The sequence below is a fragment of the Syngnathus typhle genome, linkage group LG11 (assembly GCF_033458585.1).
Source record: "Syngnathus typhle isolate RoL2023-S1 ecotype Sweden linkage group LG11, RoL_Styp_1.0, whole genome shotgun sequence".
In the NCBI taxonomy this organism is placed as follows: domain Eukaryota; kingdom Metazoa; phylum Chordata; class Actinopteri; order Syngnathiformes; family Syngnathidae; genus Syngnathus; species Syngnathus typhle.
The window spans coordinates 1,538,050-1,557,363 of record NC_083748.1 but is presented as its reverse complement, the minus strand read 5'-3'; the positions used below and the strand labels follow the sequence as shown (position 1 = coordinate 1,557,363).

Below are 19,314 nucleotides of genomic sequence, written 5' to 3'. Positions count from 1 at the left end.
AAGCTGAACTGGCATCACAACAGTGATTCTTCACACGGGGCTGTGAGTCAAAAGTAAATCAAAAGTAAATATTACTTAATATTAAATATTACGAAGTGGCCATGTTAATACTGTTGATGTTATGAACCTGTAGATGTGAAACAAACTATTACTTTCTGAAAGATATTGTAAATGACAAGAGCAAAACTCACTTGTTTTAAGTTTTAATGATAACAGACAACTTTGCATTACTTACTCCTGTTTAAAATGTTCATGAGGCAAAAATCTTTTTAAACTCATGTAAATTTAAGGTATTTCATACAGTTTGTTCAATGTTATCTGACTCTTCAGATATGAATTTGGTTGTTTTGTCATTTAGAAGAGTGGTCCCCAACTTTTTTTGCGCCACGGACCGGTTACTTTTCAGAAATATTTTCGCGGACCGACATTTATATAAATAAATAATACATCTATATAAATAAATAAATAAATAAATAATACATTTATAATAAATATATAAATACGATGAAATAAAATGATACGACTGACATAAAAACAAGTACAAATGACCAAAATAAAACTCACCATTACGTTGAATTAGTGGGAGCACTGAGATTGTTTCTCAGAAACGAGCCGGTCCCATCTAGACGTAGTCGGAGACAATGACACCCGAAGTGATTAAGGTTTGTCTTTTATTGCAGGATGCTTGGTCTCCATGTGTTGAAGCAGTTTTGAATGCTTCATTGCCTGGTTAGTTAGCCTGTCGCCACATATTAGCTTTGCGGACTCGACTGGGGAAACATGTCACGTGACCGGGACGAGTGTCTTCACCTGAATTAATTGAGCGTCGATATATATTTTTTTTCTGTGCGGCTTGGCGGCCCGGTACCAAGTGACCCACGGACCGGTACCGGTCCGCGGCCCGTTGGTTGGGGACCACTGATTTAGAAAATAAAGACATTTGGTTGTTTTGTCATTTAGAAAATAAAGACAATTGGGACAATGAAATTTGTTTTATAACAGTGTGTATTTGCATGAAATTTTTGTAGTTAAAAAATGTCAGAAAAAAACTATCGGCCTCCGGGCCCCTTCACTTTATCAAATCTGTCCCTCCTTGCAAAAAGTTTGGACACCCCTGCCCTACACCATCAGCGCCTCCCAGTTTGTATTCTTTGCATGCTTAAAGACGACCAATGGATGGGATGCCTACTCCATTTGCGGCAGCAAAAAGTTAATCGGTTTTATCATGTTGCTATTTTTCACGTACATTATGATTTTGAAACACGGTATAGGTCATGAATGAGCGCTTTCACATTAGGCTTGGTTGGCGCTTTGTAGCTACGTACCGCCGCCTCCCAATACTGCTGTCAAGCAACTTCGCACACCAAGTGGTTTATTGGTGTCTGTCTGGTGCGTACAAAACGTGGAAAAGCAAAATATCATCTAAATGTTAAACGAGACATCTGTGTCTTTGCCGACTCCGCCCGCACTCAAACTTCATCGCCAACATTCCTTTTCACGATGGCAGCCCAAGTCCCGTTGAAAGTCGGAATCGTGGAGCGGCGGTGGTCACTCCAACCAGAAAAAGGAAATTGCCAGAGCCACAGCGGCACTTCCCGTCCTTCCAGAATGATGAGCGCGACAAACGGTATCTTATTGTTATTTTGCTCTCATTGACTTGTTCGTTGCTCTTAGTTGGGTTGTACTCATTGTCCTCGAGGTCGTTGGTGTGATGTTCTTGCTGTCGCCGCCTTTCTCGTTGATGTCCTCCTTTATCCCGTCATTGTTGTTCGGCTTCTCCCTGTCATCATCGATGTCGTCTTTCCGCGCGCGCCTCACTCACTTCCTGTTAAACAGCCGTCGCTCCAGCTTCTCCAGTCGGGCACTCACGGCAGCCAGTGGACGCCTGGACGTTAAGGAGCAAACGCTTAGCGCTCTTCCAAACAGCCACGCCCTTGATCGGACTGAGTGAGCGTCACAGCCCGGGCTTGTGCCTTCTTGCGCTTCCCTCCCAGTAGCGTGAAACGCGAGAGGAACCTGAGGAGGGCTTTTTGGTCATCTTTGCGTAGCGACTCCCACGTGCATGCCAAGGGCCGAAAGCCCGGATCAACGGTGTTGTGTGTCACATCTTGGATTGGCTGGAAACGCTGAGCAAATGAGGTGGAACGTTAACAGCAGCAATTTTGGAGATGCGGCATATTCAACGCTTGACATCCACGTCTCCGAGACTCTCCGGTCTTGGGCACGATCGCACAAGTCTGTGTTTCAGACATGCTCACTCGATTGGACTCAACCCACGTGTACGGTGGGGATTTTGTAATGCCACCGGATCTTTGTGTGAATTCGACACACCGAGTGCCGGCGCTATCTACGGATCTACTGTGCGAAAGCCAACAGCGACTCAGCCAGGCACTGTGTGAAAAGCACGCCTTGCTCGACACGGTAAATGTCCAGTGGGATGCGTTTGACTGCTCGGTTACAACTGATGGTGGTGGTGGTAGGGTGACACGGACACGCAGCGTGGATTGCCCGCATGGAAAGGATATGCGAGTGTGTGACGCGCTCCAGGTTGCTGACGGTGGCCTGCTGGAACTCCACCAGGTTCTCGCAGGCACACGGGTCCTTCACCTCGATCTCACCTTGACTTTCCTCTGCGTACGCCAATGCAAATCAGTAAGGAAATCAGGCCAACCTTCTCACCGCCACTTTTACGTGTTTTTGTTTCTTTGCTTTTTTTTGTACCTGAACACACGTTGAGGTTGAGCGCGATGGTGCTGATCGCGCTAAAGTTGGAGGCGTAGAAGAAATGCTTCTCCAAAGGTTCCGAGGCGATCTCGCGAAGTTCCTCCTCCAAGGCTTTGCCCACGCCCACCGCGTACATAATGATGCCTGGCGGCGAGCCCACGTCACAGTCGGCATCCAGACGCGATTCGGGCCCGGAGAAGGCGGGGCCAAGGGCAGACGCAGACAAGACGCAGCAAACTGCCAGTGGGGGGCAGAGCAGTGCGGAAAGGGAGCCACGAGCAAACGCAAGCTAAACAGGAACCAGACGAGCGAGCAAACCGGAAGCGGATGGGAAGAAAAGGCCAGAGGAACTGGCAGTCGACGGTAACAGGAAGCAGGCAAGCCAACAAAATTTACGCATGCAAAAGACAAGCAAATACTGCGGGAAGCTCAAGCCTGAAGGAAAGTGGGAGTGGACGTGAGACCGTCCAGGACCAAACGGCAAAACGAAACGGGAAGCCAGCAAGAAAGGAGAAGGAAAGAGGAAAGGAAGAGGTGCCAAAGACAGGAGGAGGCGGCAAAGAAAGGAGGAGGCGGCAAAAAAAGGAGGTGCCGGAAAAGAAAGGAGGAGCCGGCAAAGAAAGGAGGAGAAGGCAAAGAAAGTAGGAGAAGGCAAAGAAAGGAGGAGGCGGCGAAGCAAGGAGTTGGCTCTGACCGGCTTGTTTGGCCTTCTTGGCGAAGTCGCTGATGTCGTCCTGCGAGCGTCCGTCGGTGAAGACTAGGCCGATCCTAGGAATGTTGCGGGCTGGTGCTCGGGCGCCTTCCGTCTCTGAGAAGCTGCTCTCCATCATGTGCTGCAGCGCCACTCCCGTCATGGTGCCCTTCTCCATGTACGGCATCTGCACGCGAAGCACACGCAACTCAAGAATAGGTTGTTAGTAGGGGTGTAAATCGCGGGTTTTGTCACGATACGATATAATATCGATATAAAGAACTTCGATACGATATTTGCCGATATCTTAAAGCCTGCTGCGATTCAATCACGATATATCGCGATATAGTGCTCTACGATCGATATTTTTTTTTTTAATAAAAAATATAGAACAATATCTTGATTTATAACAATTCATACGCAAAATCCACAAGGTACTGCAAACTCTTTATTTAGGAAATTACAAGAGTATTGTAGTATACAAATTGCTTACTTTAACACTTAACTTTGATGTCGTGTTTTTTCTTTAAATGTGCGGCGAGATTTGTGCTCCCTGAATATTAGATCACCGCATGGCAGGATTTACAAACTGCACGTGTCTTGTCCGTTGAGCCATCTTTTCTTTGGAATCCAAAGTGCTTCCAAACGAATGACTTGAAGCCTAAAGGGGAGCAAATAGCACCAGCCCAGGAGCCGCGTACTAGTTGTCGACTCCCCTTTCACGTGCCTGCTCTGCTCACAACACAACAACGCCGCGCACTGCTCCCTGCTCCCGGAAGAGGAAGCAAGCAACAATGAACTGGATTTCAAAATAAAGTCGCGTCTAATGTCCGAGGTCAAACACGGCGATATAAATCGATGTTTACCTTTAGCATCGATGCCAATAAATCGTAGAGCATAATATCGATTAATCGATGTGTATCGATGTATCGTTACACCCCTAGTTGTTAGGGTTTGCAGAATATCTTTATCGTATGATTATGTTGGAATGTAACCTGTAATAATTTAACCAGCTTGTCCTGTCTAGACAAAAGTAGTTGACCAAAGTGCTAAGATCTTTTTAATTGATTGACTAGACGCAGAGGAAGCAATCAAAGTTGCTTTGTTTACAGAAAGTCGTAAAAGGCCCCCTGCTATGCTTTGATCAGCAGGGGACCGGCTTCACCCTATCCTGTGTGTTCCCACACCCCCACTTTCAACCCCACTCTGTTTCTCTCAATAAATATGCACCTGAAAAGGCCTGAGTCAGACTTCATTCGACCATCGCTGTAAGCACAGCGACGAGTGAACTCTCCGCCTGCAGGTGTCTAAAATGACTTGCTTGACTCCTGTGTGGTTCTTGCAAAATAAGTTAGAGTGGGCACCACCCTAACATAGGTGTCCTGTCTCCGTCCTACCCCGGTCAGCCTGTCTGCTTCTGTGCCCAAATGAAGCTTTGCCGCTTCGTGTCTCCATGAACTCTGTCTCCCTGTCCTCCTTTCTTTCTTATAGCGGCGGTGCTATACAAGCTAGCGCAACGGCGGCGCGGAAAACGAGCCGGAGCACTCGTAAAGCTGAGGCAGAGAGGGTTCCGTTCTGCCCTACCGTCAATTCATCTTTCGAATGTCCGCTCCCTGGCGAACAGGATGGACGAACTGCTGCTCCTCACTTCAAGGAACACGGACTTCAGCAGATCCGCCGCGCTGTGCTTCGTTGAAACGTGGCTCAGCGAACGAACCCCCCACCACGCTGTGGAGCTAGCGGGGTTTCGGCTAACTCGTGCAGATCGCAGCGCGGAGCTCTCCGGAAAATCAAAGGGAGGTGGTCTCTGTTTCCACATTAATGAACGTTGGTGTACTGATGTCACGGTGTTGAAAGAGTTTTGCAGCCCTCTCCTAGAAACACTTTTCATAAACTGCCGGCCGATCTATTCACCACGGGAGTTCTCCTCGATCGTCATAGCGGCTGTTTACATTCCACCACACGCACGTGCGAGTGAAGCCACGCAGATGCTGGCTGACCAGGTAACAGACATGGAGAAACTTCTACCAAATTCACTAGTCATTCACTACCGTTTTTTTCCGTGTATAGTGCGCGAAATTTACCTAATTTATTGTCCTAAAATCTGGGGTGCGTATTATACATGGGTACAAAGAAAACATTTTTTTAATTATTATTATTATTTTTTTTAAAGAAAGTCATGGTACAACAAAACCAACAACAGGACTGACCGACAAAGTCGTGGAACAAAAAGACAGGGTGACATTACCAAAGACAGGAACAGAATGACAGTAACACATGCAATGATCCAACGGTGAGCGAGGGGCAGACAGGACTTAGATACAAAACACGTTACATCGATTGAGGTGACACAGGAAGAGAGGGGCGACGCGAACAGAAACTATGGCAACCTAGACACATAGCAAAACTGGGGACGAGACATGACAAATCTCCCCCGAAATAAAACTCACCTTTCTTCTTGTTTGTTGTCAATCGCGCATCGCACTCAGCCATCCTGGCCAACACACTTAGTCAGTAAAATACATAATTGACGACACATCGTTTGATGCGATGGTGCAATCCTTGAGGGTGTGTTATTGTCAAATATTGTTTGTTTTTAATCTTTATCGCGGACCGGACGTCATACGGAGGCCGCCATTACAGATGCGCAGAACAGATGCGCAAGACACGTCAGCTATATTAAGAGCGAGAGTTGTTTTCTTCCTATTAGTTTCAATTCACAGTTTAATTAGCAGTTTCAATCAGCAAATAACAAAATGCGTATTACAGGTAAAATTTTATTTCACAACACTTTGCCTTGTTCCTTTGGTCTCTGCTGTTCATCCTAAAACACAAAGGCGCTCTTTAAGCAATGCGACAGTGAGCGCCCGGCGCGCTGCGGTTGCGCGACCGCACCAAATTAAGCTCCCTGCGCAGTGCGCACTGAGGTCCACTTAAATTTTAGAAAGTACATCAGGACTTTAAAAATATCTTCTAAATTTCAGCGACGGCTCTGTCACAATAATGCTACCAGCGCGGTGCAGTTGGGCGGTCGGCGGCGTGCTACGGTTGAGAGTTCTCTCTTGCGCTCTCTCTCTCGCTCTCTCTCGCTCTCGCACACACGCGCACACACGCAAACCGGATATCATACGGAGGCCGCCATTACAGATGCGCAGAACGGATGCGCAAGACACGTCAGCTATATAAAGAGTGAGAGTTCAGTTCTCTACCTAAATCCGTATTACAGGTAATATTTTATTTCACAACACTTTGCCTTGTTCCTTTCGTCTCTGCTGTTCACTTCAAACACGCTCCATGCGACCGCAATGCTCTCGTATCAGACGCTTGCTCGATCACCTGCTCGTTTGCTGTCCCGTGCGCGCACGGAGCGCGGTGGTGCGTTTATGGGCAGTCGGAGAAATCAACGCCAACAAAAAAAATTACATCCAGCCTAGTTAAGACCATACCAAAGACTATAAAAATGGGACCCATTGCCTCCCTGCGTGTGTGACGATCATTGGGACTTAAAAAAAAAAAAAAAAATTAATTTTTTTTTTTTTTTAAATTCATAAAAATTGGGTGCGTATTATACATGGGTACAAGCTTTTTTCCAGCATTTTTAGGGGTGCGTACTATACATGGGGGCGCACTATACACGGAAAAAAACGGTAATTGCACACGAACTCCCCAGATACAGACAGCACGTAACGTGTCCCACCAGAGGGGCACAGACTCTGGACCACTGCTACACCGTGATCAAATATGCATACCACTCTCCGGCTAATGCAGCTTTAGGACTTTCGGACCACTGTCTAGTTCATCTGATCCCGGCCTACAGGCAGAAACTAAAAACCTCTAAGCCTGTGGTGAGGACTGTGAGGAAGTGGACAGTGTAGTCAAGGCAGAACCTCCAAGCCTGCTTTGACTGCACCGATTGGGGAGTTTTCGAAGCTGCAACTTCAGACTTGCTTGAACTCATTGACACTGTCACATCATACATCAGTTTTTGTGAGGATCTGTGTGTGCAGACTAAGACTTTCTGCACGTACAACAACGACAAACCTTGGTTTACACCGAACCTCAGGAGGCTGCGCAAAGTCAAGGAGGAGGCCTACAGGAGCGGCGACCGCGACCTGTTCAAGCAGACCAAAAACACACTGAACCGAGAGGTCAGGAAAGCCAGGAGGTGTTACGGGGAGAACCTGAAGAGACACCTCTCTGCCAATCCTGATCCCTCAACAGTGTGGAAAGGTCTGCAGAGCATCACGGGCTACAAGAAACGAACTGTGGAGAGCCAAAGGCTTGCTAACCAGCTAAACAGGTTCTACTGGAGGTTTGATCGGTCCTCCCACACAACGGGACTTCCTGCAGCACAATCTACATACTCACCTCTCCCCTCAACTGCTCTGTCCACACCTCTATCATCGTTGCCACCCACTCTCTCTCTTACAGAGGCCGCACCCGCACTCCAGATCCGCGAGGAGGAAGTGGGCCAGATGTTCCGGAGACAAAAGACCAGGAAGACACCGGGCCCAGACAGCGTGTCACCTTCCTGCTTGAAAGTCTGCGCTGAGCAGCTGGCGCCCACCTTTGCACGGATCTTCAACCGTTCTCTGGAGCTGTGTGAGGTGCCCTCATGCTTCAAGAGCTCGACCATCGTTCCAGTGGCCAAGAAGCCCGCCATCACAGGTTTGAATGACTACAGACCTGTCGCACTGACATCTGTGGTCATGAAATCTTCCGAGAGGTTAGTGCTGAACCACCTGAAGGAGGTCACGGGGCCCCTGCTTGACCCCCTCCAGTTTGTCAGTGGATGATGCGGTCAACATGGGACTGCACTACATCCTGCACCACTTGGACACCCCAGGAATGTACGCCAGGATCCTGTTCGTGGACTTCAGCTCGGCGTTCAACACCATCGCTCTTGACATCCTCCAACAGAAACTCATCCAGCTTGCGGTGCCTACCTCCACCTGTCAGTGGATCGCCAGCTTCCTGACCAACAGGAGACAGCGTGTGAGGCTGGGGGGCATCACATCTGACACCCGGACCACCAATACTGGAGCCCCTCAGGGGTGCGTCCTCTCCCCACTGCTCTTCTCTCTCTACACTAATGATTTCTCCTCAAGTGACTCGCCTGTGGAGCTCCTGAAGTATGCAGACGACACCACTCTCATCGGACTGATCCAGGACGGTGATGAGACTGCGTACAGACAAGAGGTGGAGCGGCTGGTCCACTGGTGCAGCCAAAACCACCTGGAGCTGAACCCGCTCAAGACCGTGGAGATGACAGTGGACTTCAGGCGAGACCCTTCCCCACTGTTACCCCTCACTATCCACAGTAATACTATTCTCTCCACAGACACCTTTAAGTTCCTGAGAACCACAATCTCTCGGGACCTGACAATGGACCGGCCACATAGACTCTGTCCGGAAGAAGGCCCAGCAGAGGCTGTACTTCCTGAGATAGCTCAAGAAGTTCAACCTGCCGCGAGAGCTTCTGAAGACCTTCTACACTGCCATCATCCAGTCTGTCCTCTGCACCTCCATCACTGTCTGGTTTGGATCAGCCTCCAAACAAGGCAAGCACAGACGGACAATCAGGACTGCAGAAAAGATCATTGGAATCAACCTCCCATCTATCCAAGACTTGTACCTGTCCAGGACCAGGAAACGTGCAAAGAACATCTCTGCAGACCCTTCTCGCCCAGGTTGCAGTCTGTTTGAACTACTCCCCTCTGGACGGCGTTATAGAGCTCGGTACGCCAAAACCAGCAGACACAGAGACAGCTTCTTCCCCCAGACTGTTGCTCTGATGAACTCACACTACTCTTAGAGTCTCAGAGTCATTACTGTGCAATAACATCCTGCTCTTCACACCTTTTTTGAATTTGTCTACACTGTTTGTACTATGTGTCCTCTCTGCATCCATTGCAGCCTGGTCATCCTGGAAGAGGGACCTCCCATCTGTGGTCTCTTCTCAAGGTTTCTCATTTCCCCTAACTGGAGTTTTGAGTTTTTCCTTGCCCTTTTGGGAGTTTAAGATCAGGGGATGTTTGAGAATATTTGCCAGTTTTCACATGTCCTGAGTGTTGTTAGTCACCTAAATGTTGAACAGAGGGTGTGATTCACTGAAGTCAAATTCCTTGTTTGGCACGCTCAAACTTGGCGAATAAAAAACTCTTGAATCTTCTTCACACTCCATCCATTTGAGCGTAATGTTACATTTACTTCCTGCATTATTGTGTGAAGGCGACATATGTTATTCTACTCCATTCACTTTATTATTATTGTGTGAAGGCGATGGCCTCCACACATATGTTATTCTACTCCATTCACTTTATTATTGTGTGAAGGCGATGGCCTTCACACATACTATGTTATTCTACACCATTCTCTATTATTGTGTGAAGGCGATGGCCTTCACACATATGTTATTCTACACCAGGGGTCCCCAAACTTTTTCCTGTGAGGGCCACATAACGTTTCCCTTCTCTGATGGGGGGCCGGTGTCAGTTTGTCACAGAAAAAGTGTGACGATCGTAGGGGAGCTTAAAAAATGTATTGTTTTCCAGAAAAACACACATAACCAAATAACGGTTATTTAATAACCCTTTCCAGGTTCTTTACAGAAAAAAAGTCAGGAAACAAATAATAACATTATTAATGAAATAAATAATAACTAAATAACCCTCTCTGAGTTCTTCACAGAAAAAACAGGAAATAAATAATAACTAAATAGCTCTCTCTGGGTTCTTCATAGAGAAAAAAGCCATGGAACATTAACTTTCTGTTGTGCCATGCACAATCTTAACAGATACAAGTTCAGCTCAGTTGTCAGAGCAGAATCTCTCTGACACATATGAGCAGTCTCTTAAAGTTCTTGTGTTCCTTCCTTATAATCCTTTTGTAGGTTCCAGTAGGCTTGTAGACACCGCTGTCTTTTTTGTTAAAGTTTGCTAGTGCGTCATAGTCTGGAGTAAAATTTGTTGTGGCAATTCTTAGGCGAGATCCGAGGTGTTGGTCCGTTTACCTCGATCTGTGACGGGTTGATGTTGACGTTCATGTGGCTGAACGTCACGTCGCGTACGTCGAGCCAAATTGGCCACTCTCTTTTAAACGTTTGGCACTGTGTCCACCTTGCTTTTCCTTGGGCGACTCATTTTAATGGAAGGATTCCAGGGGAAGGTTTGTGGGTGGCTTCAGCGCAAAACAGCATCTGAAAGCTCAGCGCGCGAATTACAAGAATGCTGTCGTCACAGCACACGCTCTAAATTCGGGACTGATACAAATAGAGCGCGAGTGCGCCATGTCCGTACTACTGAGTACGTACACGCACTTGTGAGTGTGCACCGAGCTTTCTGACACGGCTTCCGGTAGTAAATGCGCAGGCGAGCGCTTCCCCATCTACTGGGGAAACGCAGTCATTGCAGGCAAAATGACAAAAAAAAAAGTTTAATAATACAATTTGTTCAGGGTTGGCGGGCCGGATTAAACGGTCCCGTGGGCCGTATCCGGCCCGCGGGCCGTAGTTTGGTGGCCCCTGTTCTACACCATTCACTTTATTATTATTGTGTGAAGGCAATGGCCTTCACACAATACTTTTGACGCATTCAAAATATTCACGATGAGCGCTTCCATTTTTCTCGTTCCGAAAATATTCCGTCTTCGCAAAATTCGCAAAATTACGACAAAATATTTCCCCATTCATTCTTAATGGCACATTTGACATTTCACATTTACGTCGTTCCAATTTGAAATTCACATCATTCAACACATTTGAATCACATTCGGAAAGATTCTCGACATTCCCAAAATTGCCAAATTCAAAAATTTCACGTTTTCATGTTTAAAATTTCACAAAATTTCGTTTTTCACCTGTAATTTCTACGTTTTTCAACCGATTCAACCCATTCCAACTTTCAACTGTTCATCTTTTGCCTACCTATTCTACAACTTATCACCTACCAAAAAATCCAAATTTTCAAATTTGAAATTCAACCAAACTCTCCGAAATTTCGTTTTTCTACTCTAACTTCTACGTTTTTCTACCCATTCCAACTTTCAACTGTGCATCTTTTCCCTACCTATTCCACAACTTCCCACTTACAAAAAAATCCAAATTTTCTAATTTGAAATTCAACCCAATTCTCCAAAATTTAGTTTTTCTACTCTAACTTCTACATTTTTCAACCGATTCAACCCATTCCAACTCTCTGTTCATCTTTTGCCTACCTATTCCACAACTTCCCACTTACCAAAAATTCCAAACTTTCAAATTTGAAATTCAACCAAATTCTCCAAAATTTCGTTTTTCTACTCTAATTTCGACCGATTCAACCCATTCCAACTTTATTCACTTTGTTCACCTTGTGCTTACCATATTCACCCCCATTCACCCCACTTCCACTATGCTTACACAATTCAACCCTTGACCCCCACTTCCAGTGTGGCGGCCATCTTGGAATGACCCTGAAGTGCCACCAATGAACCCAGAGTGAACCGGAAGTGGCCCAAATCAAACCGGAAGTGACCCCAAAGTGACCTCACGTAAACCAAAAGTGACACAAATAAACCAGAAGTGACCTTTTTAAACCGAAAGTGACCCAAATAAACCGAAAGTGACCTCTGCTAAACCGGAAGTGACCTAATTTAAACCGGAAGTGCCCCAAATAAACCGGAATTGACCTTATTTCAACAAGCAGTGCCTTAAATGAAACCAGAAGTGACCTAAATATAACATTTACTCTAACTTTTATAATCTTTGTCCGATTCAACCCGTTTCGACTTTTGAACTCCAAAGTGAACCTGTAGTTTTCGTTTTGTTACAAATTTAAAAAAATGTTGGCGCAAAGTTTTTTTAAATTCCCATTCATGGTCTTCGCCTTCACACGCAATTTCTCCAGAAATTGCATTTTCTAGTTTCAAATGCACTTCCAAATAAAAGCCTTTGATTAATCTTTACAACCGATTTTCTTTGAGTCGCGCTCAATTAGGACAGGTGTCTCTGTGTGCGCGTCAAAGTTGTCTAAAAGACTTCAGGGCTGGAGACAAATGGTTGCTTTTTAAATACAAGTTCTTCTTTCTAGCCCGAAAGAGGAAGCGGACCTTGTTAACAGCAGCTTTGATGTCATCCGCGCTGTGGAAGCGGTCTAGCGTGAACTCGGTCTTGACCCGACTAGAGTACTGGACCAGGCCCACCCGGGTGCCGTGCTCCGACACGTCCAGCGTGTCCACCACCTGACGGGGGACAGATGGAAGAAAGGAGGAGGGAAGGGAAGGGAAGGGAAGGGAAGGGAAGGAAGGAAGGAAGGAAGGAAGGAAGGAAGGAAGGACAAAATCACCATTTGGGACTTGGCATTCTGTCGACGAGCGCTCCGTCCCCACTCCTGAATCATCAGAAGATTCGGGATCGTGGCAGGCACCTTATTGACAAACTTCTTGACCAGCTCAAAGTTGTGAGGGCGGACACTCTTGGAGCCGTCGATCAACAGCACCAGGTCCATGATGGCCGACTTGCACGCTAAAAGGCCGTGACCACAATGTGACTGCGCTGTTTGCATTTGTGCAAGTAGCTGCATCTTTGTATGTCAATGTATGCATGCATGCATGCATGGATTGGAGTGAGTGAATGAGTGCGCCCATGCCGTAGGGTGCCGCCTTACTTCCGCAGCTCTTGCCGTCCTCCTGCAGGAGTTGCCCGTCGGGACACAAGCAGTAGTACGAGCCCGGCGTAGTCACGCACCGATGCTCGCATCCGTGATCCGGCAAGTCACACATGTCCAACTCTGCACACAAACCAAGCGCATGTGTCAGAGCAACAAAAGGCACCATACAAGAAAGATTTTGATGAAACCTTCCAAAATAATCTGTTCAAATGAAGGAACAAAAGGTAGAAGATAAATTGAACATGCAAAGGATTTTCTTTTTTAAAGGCAAACGGGCAGCACAAAACAGCGCAACGGGCCCAAAGGCGCAAAGATGCAAGCACTTGGGCAACACGTACGCGCACACGTCCGGTTGTCGGCGTTGAGCGTAAAGCCCGGCTCGCAATCGCAGGTGAAGGCGCCGGGAGAGCTCACACAGATCTGCGCGCAGTCGTCTTTGGCTTCGTCACACAAGTCGATGGCTGCAACGCACACCCAGGCGCCAAGAAAACATACGCTTGACTTGAGCTTTGGAAAAACGGCAAGCGGCAACTTACCTGTCAAAAAGTAAAATTGTGCCAAAGGGTGTTTGAAAGGAGTATGTTTGGCTTACCCTGGCAGGCGGCGCCGTCGTCCATTAGCCGGTACCCGTCTTTGCAGCGACACCTGAACCCATTCAGCACGCTCACACACTCGTGCTCGCATGTCCCATTAGCAAAAGAACAAAAGTCCAACACTGAGCCACACACACACATACACACACACACACATACACACACACACACACACACACACACACACACAGACACACGCACACACACACCACAATATTTCAGGAGGCGGCAACACACTTTTGGGAGACCTGCATGTGGACAAAAGCATTGGGACAGTTGCCGAAACTGCCCGCTTTAGGACAGTCAAAGGACGGAGGGAGTAAAGGTAGTAAGGAGGAAGGAATTAAGAAAGAAAGGAGGGAAGGGCGAGAAGGAAGGAAGGAAGGAAGGAAGGAAGGAAGGAAGGAAGGAAGGAAGGAAGGAAGGAAGGAAGGAAGGAAGGAAGGAAGGAAGGAAGGAAGGAAGGAAGGAAGGAAGGAAGGAAGGAAGGAAGGAAGGAAGGAAGGAAGGAAGGAAGGAAGGAAGGAAGGAAGGAAGGAAGGAAGGAAGGAAGGAAGGTGATGTGGCCTACTGTTGCACGTCTTGTTGTCCTGCTCCAGCGTGAAGCCCTGCTCGCAGTCGCAGGTAAAGGCGCCCGGAGAGCTCACGCAGATTTGCTCACAGTCGTGTTTGCCTTCAGCACAAAAGTCGATGGCTGCACACAAACACACACACAAAATTGCCGTAAAAGGACATTTAAAATATCAAACGTCTCATCTTCAATTTATCAGATCAATACGAGTCCCACCTCAATGTATTCAGACCCCCGCCCCCGAAATCAATATTGACAATTAGGGCAATATTTTGGCGTTCATTTCGTCAAATGATCACGTTCAGCAGATGTCGACTCAAAGGTCCAAGTCATCTTTGATTTTCGGAGGAGACTGACGATGACGATCGCGCTCGCTCGCCCTCGTTTGTTCCGCCGTCGTTATGGCTCACCTGTGCAGCTCTTGCCGTCGTCATGGAGCGTGTAACCGGGCAGGCAGAGGATGTGGAAAGAACCTGTAGCACTTTGGCAAATTTGCTGGCAGCCATGCGGCGACTCAATGCACAGATCGGGACCTGCAAGGCTGCCGTCGCAGTCTCACCACGGCACTCTCACGCATCGCGACATGGGCTGTCTTTCCATTCATGTCGCAATGTGCAAATGTCGCAAAATATCATCCTGATTCAAATATTCTCCAATAAGGAAAGGATATTCTCTGCCAATATTGTAGGCAGTATTGCCAAGTTGATTTTGGTCTCTTGGTAGTAGGGGTGTAAATCGCAGGTTTTGTCACAATACGATATCATATCGATACAAAGAACTACGATAAGATATTTGCCGATATCTTAAAGCCTGCTGCGATTCATTCACGATATATCACGATATAGTGCTCTACGATCGATATATATACCGTTTTTTTCCATGTATAATGCGCAAAATTTAACTAATTTATTGTCCTAAAACAATGGTGGGCAAACTACGGCCCGCGGGCCACATCCGGCCCACGGGACCGTTTAATCCGGCCCGCCAACCCTGAACAAATTGTATTAAACTTTTTTTTTTGTTGGTCATTTTGCCTGCAATGACTGCGTTTCCCCAGTAGATGGCGAAGCGCTCGCCTGCGCATTTACTACCGGAAGCTCGGTGCACACTCACAAGTGCGTGTACGTACTCAGTAGTACGAACATGGCGCACTCTCGCTCTATTCGTATCAGTCCCGAATTTAGAGCGTGGGCTTTGACAACAGCATTCTTGTAATTCGCGCGCTGAGCTTTCAGATGCAGTTTTGCGCTAAAGCCACCTACAAACCTTCCCCTGGAATCCTTTCATTAAAATGAGTCACCCAAGGAAAAGCAAGGTGGACACAGTGCCGAGCGTTTAAAAGAGAGTGGCCAATTTGGCTCGACGTACGCGACGTGACGTTCAGCCACATGAACGTCAACATCAACCCGTCACAGATCGAGGTAAACGGACCAACACCTCGGATCTCTCCTAAGAATTGCCACAACAAATTTTACTCCAGACTATGACGCACTAGCAAAAAAGGGAGACCAACAACACTGTTCCCACTGAAAATGAACGGGAGGCTCTCAAGTTTATTGTAAAAAAATGCAATTTGAATATGATTTGTACACATAGCAGGGATTGAAACTAGCGACCATTCTCATTTTCAAACAATGCAGGATGCTCAAGGACATTGATGCACCACCTGTTTGCGACTAATCTTAACCTGTAAAGTTCTTAAGGCTTACTTTAAGGAAGTGTTTCCCGTTTCCTCACCTCTTTTACCAGGTGTTTGCGAGTTAAAATTCTGATCTGATTTTCAGATACCCCTCACCGTGTTGCTGTTTTGATTACTTTATTTGGATGTATGCTTTCACCGATTCTTCAAGATGATATATTTGGTCAGAATGTTTGCCGGTTGATGTGATCTCACAAGATAAACATCTTTCATTAATCTGACCTGCAGGCACTGAAGTGATGGAGACTGTTATTCATAATAACAGTGTCGTATTTTATGATAATCACTGATAGCAGTTTTTTAGTGAATTATTATTATTATTTTTTAATGCTGTTAATAAATGCCTTTGTTTTCAAAGAACTTGTTTGGAATATCCATGCTTTACTACCTACTAAAGGCCAAAATCTTTTATGCAATGACTTTTACAGGTCGCTTATATGACTTCACACAAAGCCTACGTCCATCTGCTCCTGGTTCGGCCCTCCGGTCCAAATTTAGAACCCAGTTCGGCCCGCGAGTCAAAAAGTTTGCCCACCCCTGTCCTAAAATCTGGGGTGCGCATTATACATGGGTACAAGAAAAAAAAAAAAGTTTTATTTATTTTTTTAATCCGGCTATGATACGGAGGCCGCCATTACAGATGCGCTTTCTTCTCTGCTGTTCACTTCAAACACGCTCCATACGAATACAATGTTCTCGTATCAGACGCTTGCTCGATCACTTGCTCGTTTGCTGTCACAATGTACCCTACACAAATCCGAAACATTTCTTCGCTATCGAGTTTGCTAGCGCATGCGCAGTGATACTGACCGGCAGAATAACATCCGGTGGTTCCCAAAGATGATATTTTTTCTGAAATAATTTTAAGTTTACGGACTTAAGTAGGAGTCAAAATTTGGGTGCGTATTATACATGGGTACAGGCTTTTTTCCAGCATCAACATGCCATTTTTAGGGTGCGTATTATACATGGGGGCGCATTATACATGGAAAAAAACGGTATATTTTTTAATAAAAAATATAGAACAATATCCTGATTTTTAACAATTCATACGCAAAATCAACAAGGTACTGCAAACTCTTTATTTCGGAAATTAAGTTAAAGTTAAAAGTTAAAGTCCCAATGATCGTCACACACACATCTGGGTGTGGTGAAATTTGTCCTCTGCATTTAACCCATCCCCATGTGATTTTGATCCATCCCCTGGGGGAGAGGGGAGCAGTGAGCAGCAGCGGTGCCGCGCTCGGGAACCATTTGGTGATCTAACCCCCCAATTCCAACCCTTAATGCTGAGTGCCAAGCAGGGAGGCAATGGGTGCCATTTTTATAGTCTTTGGTATGACCCGGCCAGGGTTTGAACCCACAACCTTCCAGTCTCAGGGGAGACACTCTACCACTAGGCCACTGAGCTGAGTATTGTAGTATACAAAGTGCTTATTTTAACACTGAACTTTGATGTCGTGTTTTTTCTTTAAATGTGCGGCGAGATTTGTGGTCCCTGAATATTTGATCACTGCATGGCAGGATTTACAAACTGCACGTGTCTTGTCCGTTGAGCCATCTTTTCTTTGGAATCCAAAGTGCTTCCAAACGAATGACTTGAAGCCTAAAGGAGAGCAAATTTCCTCATCTTTTTGGACACTAGCCATAGCACCAGCCCAGGAGCCGCGTACTAGTTGTCGACTCCCGTTTCACATGCCTGCTCTGCTCACAACACAACAACGCCGTGCACTGCTCCCGCATCTAATGTCCGAAGTCAAACACGGCAATATAAATCGATGCTTACTAGGGGTGTAACGATTCATCGATACACATCGATTAATCGATATAATGCTCTACGATTTATTGCCATCGATGCTAAACGTAAACATCGATTTATATCGCCGTGTTTGACCTCGGACATTAGACGCGACATTATTTTGAAATCCATTTCATTGTTGCTTGCTTCCTCTCTCCGGGAGCAGTGCGCGCGGCGTTGTTGTGTTGTGAGCAGAGCAGGCACGTGAAAGTACAACTAGTACGCGGCTCCTGGGCTGGTGCTATGGCTAGTGTCCAAAAAGACGAAGAAATTTGCTCCCCTTTAGGCTTCAAGTCATTCGTTTGGAAGCACTTTGGATTCCAAAGAAAAGATGGCTCAATGGACAAGACACGTGCAGTTTGTAAATCCTGCCATGCGGTAATCAAATATTCAGGGAGCACAAATCTCGCCGCACATTTAAAGAAAAAACACGACAACAAAGTTCAGTGTTAAAATAAGCACTTTGTATACTACAATACTCTTGTAATTTCCTAAATAAAGAGTTTGCAGTACCTTGTTGATTTTGCGTATGAATTGTTATAAATCAGGATATTGTTCTATATTCTTTATTAAAAGATCTATATATATTGATCGTAGAGCACTATATCGCGATATATCGTGAATGAATCGCAGCAGGCTTTAAGATATCGGCAAATATCGTATCGTAGTTCTTTGTATCGATATGATATCGTATCGTGACAAAACCCGCGATTTACACCCCTAATGCTTACGCTTAGCATCGATGCCAATAAATCATAGAGCATAATATCGATTAATCGATGTGTATCGATGAATCGTTACACCCCTACTTGGTAGGTATCCTTGTCAAAATCTCACTGTGCCTCAAGTATATGACAATGCTCCATGTCATATCTTCATGGAATATTGTGAATTTTTCTTTGTCTTTGTGAATGAGTGAGTCTATCGACATTGCGTGCTTGTTCTTGTCATGTGACCATTTCAAGTAACGCCGGTCAGGAGGAATGGTTCCAAATAGAATACGGCAAGAGCGACGTCAACATGGCGCCGAAGGATCTTTGACAGCAGAGGACAGCTCACCCACCGCAGAGTTTATCCTGGAACTGAAGTCCAAACTGTTGGATCAGGTCAAAGGTCTCCACCAGGAAGACGTGGTCCTTGAAGGGCGGCGACGCCATAGCCCTGAGGGACGCCGTGTCGGCCCGGGCCACGCCCACGGCAAAGATCTCGATGCCTTTCTGGCGAGCCTCGGCCGCCACCTCTGCTACGCGGTCCTGAGGACGGCCGTCCGTCACAATCACCACCACATTGGGCACCTGTCCGAGGGGAGGGACGTCATTAGCGAGGTGGGCGGGGGGTTGTTGTGCATGAGCGTCTCACCCGGGGCCTGTCGCCTTGCGGCGGGCTGAAGGCGTTGTCCATGACGTACCGGATGGCCAGGCCCGTCATGGTGCCCTGCGCCAGCGGGACCACACGGCGGATAGCGTCCACCATGCCAGACATGCTGTCGTAAGAGTTCAATGAGAACTCGTTGCGAACCTGCAAAGACCCGGGCCGGGCGGAAAATTTGCACACCGCCGCAGAGGCAAAATCCCCGGTAGACCCAAACGTT

The 19,314-nt window shown here is 46.6% G+C and overlaps 1 protein-coding gene across 8 annotated transcripts in view; it reads right to left on the bottom strand.

Annotated features, from left to right (window-relative positions):
* Nucleotides 1–987: 987 nt before the first annotated feature.
* The window catches only part of matn4 (matrilin 4), an 81,204-nt gene continuing 62,877 nt past the window's right edge, over nt 988–19,314 (bottom strand). For 5 of the 8 annotated variants that reach the window (XM_061291045.1, XM_061291043.1, XM_061291048.1 and 2 more), the window contains 11 exons: nt 19,083–19,241; nt 18,787–19,018; nt 14,227–14,349; nt 13,655–13,777; nt 13,401–13,523; nt 13,060–13,182; nt 12,820–12,917; nt 12,503–12,634; nt 3,419–3,602; nt 2,722–2,868; nt 988–2,630 (listed from right to left, as the gene is read on the bottom strand). In XM_061291045.1, coding sequence (XP_061147029.1) covers nt 2,356–2,630; nt 2,722–2,868; nt 3,419–3,602; nt 12,503–12,634; nt 12,820–12,917; nt 13,060–13,182; nt 13,401–13,523; nt 13,655–13,777; nt 14,227–14,349; nt 18,787–19,018; nt 19,083–19,241 — 1,719 coding nt within the window. In that variant the 3' untranslated portion in view covers nt 988–2,355. The remainder of the gene's footprint in view (nt 2,631–2,721; nt 2,869–3,418; nt 3,603–12,502; nt 12,635–12,819; nt 12,918–13,059; nt 13,183–13,400; nt 13,524–13,654; nt 13,778–14,226; nt 14,350–18,786; nt 19,019–19,082; nt 19,242–19,314) is intronic. The other 3 variants (XR_009716173.1, XM_061291044.1, XM_061291050.1) reach the window with 3 other exon arrangements.